We start from the raw sequence: 9484 nt of genomic DNA, 5'->3' as shown, positions 1-9484 counted from the left end.
AAAGTTTCCGCATCGCCCATATTAGAAAATGGATGGCTGTGCATATCTCGAGGACAGACGGCCGTGCGGAACTGCCAGAACATGTTGGATCACCGAGGTGGTAGCGCAATTCGAATGGAACGTTTGCTTCCAACCAAGTAGTTTCAAGTTTGAAATGCGCGGGCGTCGATTAAATTTAGAGATCGGATGCCCCACGCCTGGACACGGGATCTGGAAGCGCTACTGGTCGGCTGGTAGTCTGGGTGTGCCAGGTATGACGTACTCACATGGAAGGTCGGATCGGGTAATCGAGCCGGCCCACGGGTAGGAAGGATATGAGTAAAACCGGTCGGAGTGCCCAACACACGGTCATTTCTACCCGCATCGATCATTCTTCTGACGGGATGGGTATCCAGTGGAGGCTGCTACGCGGGGGTGGGCTTGTCTCTTTCTTTCCTCTTCCTCTTTTTCTAAGAAAAAAAAAAAAAAAAGGAAAAAAAAGAAAAAAGAAAAAAGAAAAACAACAACAACCAAGTCAAGTCACGGGATGGCCGGCGTGGTGGCTATTATATCCACGCGCACGTACGGCGGCGCGAAACAGGCACCGCAACGGATGCTTGTACCTACCCGCAAGGTGCACGTAGCTCGCAGCTGGATGTAAATGAGCCGCGGTTACGAGAGATGTCTGTTTTTCATTATTTGGATACCTTTCATTTAGCTCTCTCATAAGAACAAAGACAGCAATTGGATACCTTTTCATTACTTGGATGTTATGAACTTAGTTGCAGCTTCCAATTATAGATAAACAAACAATAGATAGCAGGTTGTTGCTAAAACTGCAATGCACGTAAATCAAACATTAGATTTATGACTCCAAATCGATTGGGTTCATCTTCATATAGATTCAACTAGAGGTAAATGAGAGCTGCAAGTATCCAAACAGCATCTAAATTGGAGCGGATGCTGAACTTATGTCAAATTGCCTGACGTCTAATGAATGCAAAATACTTAAACTACAAACAAAAAGTTCTTCTAGCTAGTTTATATCCTCAGGGCCAAATCCAGCCCATCATACAAACCTGGCCTTATGAGGCGAGGCCCGAGCTCACCCATTAGGGAATGCCAAGCCCGGGCCAGATCCGGCTCCTTTCAGGCTCAACTGGACTTTAGCATTCGACCCTTGGGCTGGCCCGGTCCATTCACAGACAAACTGAATATAAGGCTGTGTGTAATATAGCATCAGACTATCCAGAGTTAGTTTGAGCCATTTTTTTTTCTATGGAAGCCGGAAACCGAGCATAGAAAGCATGCCGACTTCACGATGCGTTCTTGTGCCCCACCTTAAATCAGGTATGTTAAAATTATATGATTGATTAGGAGCTTGATTGATTTGTAATAGATTATGACAAACTTGGTTGACCTTATTAAATTTCATCCTGATTGATTTGTAATTGATTGTGTCAAACTTAGTCGGCTTTACCAAACTTTATCCGCCTCCTAACTCTATATAAAGACTGCTCCTGTATATTGTAATAGAAGAGCAGAAATACAATTCTCTTATTTTCTCTTTTTTTAAAATATTTCAACAAGGTATATTACTATTGTGTGGATGGTTTCCGTAGAAAAAGGAGAGAGAGAGAGAGAGAGAGAGAGGATAAGTCCAAGCCCTCTCAAGACAGCTAAGACAGCTAAGGCTTCACGAAGACACGAATTCACGTAAGATGTCGAAGAGCAAAAGCTGTTAAGAGTGTGACCTTTTTTTGAGTGATTTTTGCCAAGTTGCTGTTTAACTGTGTAGCGCTGCTCCGACAAGAATCATGGCTCTGTAGTCCCGTTTTTTCGTCGACGAGCAGCATCCGACCATAAAAACGCCTCCAACTCACAGTGGACCCAGCCTTCTTCTACAAGAGCGGTGGTCATAAGTGATGTACATGGGACTTATCCACCATCTCAGCATCTCATGAGTCATGAGGCTTTGGAATGATGAGCTTTGAGGTAGAGTGAGTGGCCTTAGTAGGCTCTAATCATGGTCGCCCAAAAGCCATTCTATTAGGTTGTGTGCAAGGTCAGGCTGTCGTGAGCTTAAAAGAATGCTCACAAGTGGAGTAGCTGGTAAAATGTCAGGTTGGCGTCTCAAGAGGAAGGCGCGACCCGGCCCTGAGGGGCCCTTACGCTCTCAAGCACAATTTTAAATGGGGCTCTTAATAAATTAAGGATTAGTGGCAAATTTTTTAGACCGCAAAATCTCGGCCATCTTGGGAGATGGTGAGTGGTGAGCACAGAGCTTGGGCAGAGATGGAAATTGGAAAAAGTGGAAAGCAGGGTATTTTAGAACTCTGCCGTTTTATGGGAGCCAAGATCCAAGTTGATCCTTGTAAGAGATTAGTTTAAATGTTTGATGACTAAAAACTAATCTAAAATAATTAAAATTTGTCCTTTTCTCACAATAAAATTTAATATATACTGTAAAAACATGGTCAGCAAATCTCTAGCTGATATTTTGGTATATATGTATTTTAGTACTCAATAGCTAATACTTCAGCAAACTGATATCTTAGCCCAGATGGAAACTTCGGGTAAAATTAAGCTCCTACACGCTTTATCGGGAAGAAACACCTTCATTCACTATTCATTTCACCTGGGAATGTGTGCGTGGTCGAGTGCAATACTCGGTTCATCGGGGAATGTGGAAGTCGGCGATTGGCTAGGTGCACAACGGACTTGCATATCGGCACCAATCTTCGACCGTTACATCATCATAGATGTTTGGCTGACAGCAGTGATTAATTCGCCCGAGAATGTGGAAGTCGGTGATTGATTGAGTGCGGTCAGGCCTTGAGTATCGACATCCCTAAGCTTATCATGCTTGGCGCCAATCTTCCAACTGTAGTTGCACCAAAAAAAATCCGCCAACTGTTACGGAATGAGCGAACCATGCAGCGATCATTAGGTGCTCCTTCGGTCTGCTGGGGGAAAAAAAAAAGGTCAATAAAAAAATAAAAATAAATATCTCAAATCTGGTTGATTTTTTTTTAGCAGAGAAATAAAAAAAAATAGCTATCTTATAGCAATAAAATTTTCATAAAAAAATTCGTATGGAATAGTGGCTCAAAATTAAGGTAATTCTTGTTTCAGAAATATTCTTATATTTTTAGATAGAATAGAGTAAAGTCTTTTCTTTACTAAAAATGTAATAGGTATTTTACATAACTTTTCCAAAAAAATAAATGCTCAACCATGCATAAGCCATTATGAAACATGCCATTTTCTCATAGTTAACCAAATATGCATAAACCACTTAATCAGATATCATATACTCAAGCATTAACTTCTTGTAAAAAAAAAAAAAAATTAGTGAGAAAATTTTTTTTCTACAAACCAAATGAGTCCTAATAGATGATCCGTAGCAGTACTTATTGCTGCTTTTATAACTACCCCAACCAAGTGGGCGATCAATTCATGCATGCGTCCCCATGCTCCACCGCAGCTCCCTCTACCTTCTAATCCAAGGATCCCAAGTTCAGTTTGGCTCCAAGTCAGGCATGTTTGAGCTAGTTCATGTAAGTTGCACCTTGACCAGGGCTAGGCCAAATTGATTCCTAGAGAACTAGTTCATAAAGGCCTACGTTTCGTTGGACCACACCAGGAATGGAACAAAAATCTCTCAGATATTGGATGCTCTCATGCTCCTTAAATGACATTAGACCGCTTTCATTCGATGTCTTTCGAGCGAGTCTTTACTATACCCCCATTAGACCTGTGGATTTCTAAATCCTCACCCTTACTTGGATGACAATGTTTTAATGAGAAAATTATGGATGCACGAGAGTATCTACAATGAATGTTATTAGGAAGACAGCCCTAGCAGATGCGCAGATCAAGAATTCGAGTCAATACAAAAATCTGTAGATCTTAAAGCAGTTCTTGCACAGGGTGCACTAGAATTACAAACTCGCGGACTATTCAACTTTTCTAGATATAATTATAACCAGATAAAAATGCTACCTTTTTTGCGAATACAAAAATACATAGGTTTATACACCAATATTTTTATTCTTCATTCTTCGTTTTTATACATAAACTTTTGGCTGATTCTCCAATTATTCTCCAAATTTAAATAGGATTATACCAATGCTTTTAGATACATGAAGAATATGATTGCTGCAGCATGTGCATAATAAATGATTGTTCCTTATTCATTTTAATGTGACCCAGAAAACTGTTCCTCCTCTTAATTGGTGAAGAATAAGCATGGATCTTTTAACTGACCGTACATCATAATACTCCCTTCTTAAAAACAGAAAGTACACATACAGCCATATTGGTGCATCTAGCTAGTGATTTTTCCCCGTAGCCCGTGAATTGATGGTCTCGGCCAGTGAAGCCTTCCCTCATTCGATGAATTTTAAAATTAAATCCATTTCCTTATCCTTTTACGAGGCAAATGCACCGCCGAAAAATTATATCCTACGCCTAATATACAATACACCAGGCAAATAATATTCCTGCCAGATGGACATTTGACCGAATCCATTTAGAGCTCATTTGGTTTGCGGAAAGCATTTTCCCTTCTAGAAATATGATTCCTCGGAAGAAGATTTACAGGAAGAGAATGCCTGGGAACGTACTTTTGGCATGTTTGGTTAAACATGGAAAAGTGGCAGATTTCCAAAGTGCTAATATGTGGTTGACCATTCACTTTTTTAGAAAAGTTATGTGTAATTCCTATTATATTCTTAATAAAAATTAGATTTTTAATGCCTCTTAAATGCTGAAGAAGTTTTTTGGGAAAAAATAAAGATAGAGTGACTCCCGCCTCATAAAAAAGACTTTTTCATGAAATGTGGGAATCATATTTCCATGGGAATACAATTTTTTTATCTCTCTCATTTGAAAATTTCAACCAAACAAGAGGCATCTCATTACTTTTCCGTTGACCATACTTTTTTCCTTCTTTTTCCACGAACCAAACGAGCATAGAGGGATGAGGGGGTTTGCAACAGAGTAAAGGCAGAAGCGGAAGCGGCCTGCTTCCCTATTTATTTATTTATTTATTTATTTTCGGCTTAGGAGAGGGAGCAGAGCTGGTGCCATTGGCCACCTAGTAGAGCATTATTTACCTGGTGTACAGCTTAGCTGGCACGCCAGATGTCCGATATAATTTTTTTAAAGGAGCAGTTTAACAAGGTATAGGCAGCTTTGGCCTGTACTTCGAATCATACTTTTAATGTAAGACAATCTACAATCATGGCCAACTTAATGGTTAAAGAGTGAAATAACACTTTCGCTAGTGCCCAACCTTGACATGAAACAAATTGACCTAACTACCAACGACTGATGGGAGTTGGCCACATACGTAAACATGCAAACAACATGCCACCCTGGTGGAAGACAGGAAGAGTGGAAGGTTAAAAAATCAATAGAAGGCCTAACTTATATACTAGTAAAGGTGTAAATAATACCAAATAAATTGATAACTGTATCTGATTATTTTTAAGTAATTAAATGGGGATTCACATTAAGTTTTTGGTAATTTTATTGGACCAAACTCTGATTCTATATATGAGAACCAACTGTTTATTTGTTGGATCTTTTATATATATATATATATATATATATATATATATATATAGATATATAGATATATATATATATATATATATATATATATATATATATATATATATATATATATATATATATATATATATATATATATATATATATATATATATATATATATCAAAAAAAAAGTTGTGCACGCGGGCGCATACTTTGCATTCTCTCCTTAACCATTGCCTATTGCTATTTCAATTCTAAAATCCTAGCTGGCACTTGGATTTTAACTATTTTTCAGTCTAATTAAATATAAATAAAATTTTGAATTTATTTCGAATTTGCAAAATTTTTCACTTCAACAACCGCTTCTTTTCTAGCAGAATCTCCAGCAGATTCATTATATAGAGAACTGTTGTGCTAAGAGATCTTTCAATATTGAAATAATTGTCAATCCTTGACTAGGAAACCACTAAAATCATTTGTTCAATTGAACAATAAAACAAAAAAACTCAAATTTGAACTCGGATCCAACTACTAATCAAGTTTGGAGCGAGTTTAAAGCCTATTCATTTTAACAAATCCAAACTTGAATCAGAACTCCATTTTCCTAATCAAATAAGGAAATGGATACACCATGAGTCCGGACCGTTTACAGCTTATTATCTAAAACCAGTTCCAGAAACTATATTTTGCCCCTATTTGACGACAGCCAGTGATACGGTCATCATACAATAAACAATCTGGTATTATCGTTGAATATTAAGAACTAGGAGCATCATTTTCCCTACCATTTATTCATGGGCCAGGGGGGACACAGCTCATTAATTGAAGAAAGCACTTCTTCATTTCTTAATGCCGAGTTTCACCCTCAAATAATTAACAAACCATGCCTGACGTCTTAGTCCATGTCTGACCTCTTAGGTCTTCATCAAACCATAAAAATAATGACCATAAGCTAAGTAAAATACCGTAGAACGGTGTACTTGAAAAGATAAAGTTATGCAGGCTTAAAACTACGAGGCATAAGGAACTGACAGCGAGAGGCCCGGGAGATGCGAAGATTAAATCAAAAGATAGCGCGGTTCTTGAGCCCGACGACGCGCCGCGCGGGAAGAGAAACGAGGGGAGACCGAAAGCGCGTGACCAGGACAAAGTTTAACGCCAGATCGAATCAAGACAAGAGAGAGATCGAGAGGGCCCGTTAGAGAAGCGTGGAGTAGTTGTGGGCCCACCACCGTCTCAGCGCCGGCCCATAGCCCCTCCTGTCAGATCACGCCGCTGCTGCCTCCCAAGACTCTCCAATCGCTTTTACCCATCGATTCCAAAGCTTCCAAACCTTCTTATTCTCTTCAAAAAAAAAAAAAGATAATCTAAAACAAAATTAAAAAATTTACACTCCACTGGATGTCTCTTTTGTTTCCAAAAAAGAAAAATAATAAGGAAAAGCATAATAATCATACAGCCGTTCGCTTCTTCCACATCTCCATGGAAACCCTGGTAAAGAGAAGAGTGACAAGAACTAGAAGCAGAAATGGTTTCTTTCAGCTAGCCACGAACTTGGATAGCTCCCAGAATAAGAAACCAAAAAAAAAGAAGACAAATAAAAAGAGAACAAATCCATGCGCCATACCAAGTCCCAAACAAAACCAGCATCACCATCATGTCTCAACTAACAAAAAAAAACAAATCAACTAACCAGAGAGAAAACAAGAAAGAAAGCGGCGTCGAACGGATGCAACGGCCCTTCACTCAAATCCACTAAAACTCAAATCAAATGATATAAGTTGCTCACAAGAAGGGAGTCAGCGCCAACATCGCGGAGACCGCCGCCGCTAGGGTTTTAAGTGGCATCGCCGCAGCAGACTTCTCGTCCGCCGCCTTGTCCGCGGCCGACTCCGGAGATCCCGCAGGCGACTCCCCCGGTGCAGACGTCGGCGGTGCCGGCGGGGACAGTGGCATCGGCGAGGGCGCCTTGGCCTTCCGGGCCGGCGCGGGGGCCTCCTTGGCTGGGGCGGGGGAAGGGGACGGCGTCAGCGCCATGGGCCCCGGTGCTGGCGCCGGCGCGCCGCGGAAGAGCTCGGAGGGGAGGAGGAGGTTGTCTACGGTGAGGACGCAGACGGGGGTGTCGTCGAGGATTGTGCTGGCGACGCGGGATGTGTCGACGCCGGTGTCGAGGGAGACGTCGTCGCCGCGGGAGACGACGGAGAGGTCGTACTTGCCGGCGCCGCTGGATGCCATGGTGGTGATCCGGCCCTTAGCGATCTTGAGGGAGTCTTTGGGGGCGTAGGTGGGGAGGGCGTGGTACTGGAGGAGGGTGACGAGCTCGGCGCTGGAGAGGGAGCTGAGATCGGGGACGCCGGGGGCTTTAAAAGCCTCGTCGTTGGGGGCGAAGAGGGTGAGGCCTTTCTCCATGGCGGACTGGAAGATCTTGAGGACGCCGGAGGAGACGACGAGGGAGGCAAAGGTCTTGCAGCCAGCCTTCTCGAGGAGGGCGGTGAGGTTGGAGGAGGCGGCCGAGGGGGCGTCGAGGAGGCCCGGGTAGACGATGGGGGCAGAGATCTCGAGGACGGAGAGGTTGTAGGGAACCTCGCGGACGGATTTCGTATAGGAAGAGTCGAGCTTGGAGCCGGGGGCGGCGGCGGCGAAGGAGACGCGGCCGCCGCGGAGGTTGGTGATGTTGACGAAGCCCGAGTTGCCGAGGGCGTTGCCGGTGGTCTGGTAGAGGGTGGTAGTGAGGGCGGAGCCGTGGGGGAGGTCGTGGAGCTTCTGGGGGTCGAAGTAGTCGAGGAGGGTGAGGAGCCGAAGGGCGTTCTTGATGCCGGCCAGGGACTGCTTGGCCGCGAGGGCGGACATGGCGGCGTTGGGGAGGACAAGGCATGTTACCGTCTCCCGGGAGTTGATCTCGTCGCACACCTTCGTCTGGCTCAGGTAGCTGTTGTACAGCGAGTACTCCGGGAACCCATCCAAGATCGCCGTTATGTTGTGCCCCTCGCCCGCTACCAACGAGACCATGAAGGCGAAGAGTAGAGGGAGCAGGAGAGAAGCCATTGAGGGTGCTCTCTCTCCGCTACTAGTACCGACGCTCTTCCTTCTTCTCTACTGTACTTTCTCACTCTCTAGCTCTGTAGTACCAGTAGGGGGATGGGGGTGGGCAGTTTGGTGGGAGGCAGTGAGGCAGGGGAGATGAGGAATAATAGACAGAATAAAAGGAAAGAGTCGGGTTAAAGTAACCGTGGTTAGCTGATAACCTGGGTCTGGAGAGGAGGTTTAGTAAGACGAGGAAGAGGGCTGGCTGCTGAGAGAAGTTGGCATGTACCGTCGCCGAAAGAGGAGGGGGCCGGCGTAGCATATTCAGGAAGCTTTACGTAGATGCTGGGGGTGGATGCGTAGATTTGTATGCGGGTGCTTGAATCGCCCTCCTCGTACGCCAATCAGACGGCTGGGCGGTCCCGCATAGAAGTTCCTCGTACACTGCGACGGTGGGAGCAGTTGGGCGTCGATTGGTCGCAGCTTTCTTTTTTTTTTTTTTTTGGGGGAGCTCGGGGGGTACGGTCACCTCCCAGGCGAGGGAGAGGCAATTCACCATATTAAATAACTGCAGATGAATTTTCTGGTGGCTAAATTCTGAAGGTTTCAATTTGGGGGAGGGGCAGATGGTCTTGATAAGCATGAGCTCAAAAGATCGAGGACAGAAGGTCGCGCGTAGAATGCCGAGCTCAGAAGGCAGAGCTCAAAAAGACGACCTCGGCAAGCATAATTTCGGCTAAGCAAAACTTGATTGACCTCGAGGCCAAGAAAGGCTCAGTTAAAAGCTGAGAATGATCCTGACTCCACAACAGTCAAGCCAGTCTCCAAACCAGAATGTCTATATAAAGAAAGGAACACCAAATCCTTCATATTCTCGATTAAATCCTGCAGTCTCCACCACAACGACTGTTAATATTTA

General features: G+C 43.7%; 1 protein-coding gene across 1 annotated transcript; it reads right to left on the bottom strand.

The window, feature by feature from the left end:
• Positions 1 to 6919: 6919 nt before the first annotated feature.
• On the bottom strand, positions 6920 to 8853 carry LOC103699822 (fasciclin-like arabinogalactan protein 10). Its single transcript, XM_008781826.6, has one exon. It carries the CDS (start codon positions 8584 to 8586, stop codon positions 7327 to 7329), a length of 1260 nt encoding a protein of 419 aa, XP_008780048.3. The 5' UTR covers positions 8587 to 8853; the 3' UTR covers positions 6920 to 7326.
• Positions 8854 to 9484: the final 631 nt, after the last annotated feature.

Source organism: Phoenix dactylifera, chromosome 3, assembly GCF_051530095.1.
Source record: "Phoenix dactylifera cultivar Ajwa chromosome 3, Ajwa_hap1_PhDact_Kaust_v1.1, whole genome shotgun sequence".
NCBI lineage: Eukaryota > Viridiplantae > Streptophyta > Magnoliopsida > Arecales > Arecaceae > Phoenix > Phoenix dactylifera.
This window is presented reverse-complemented; position numbering and strand designations above follow the sequence as displayed.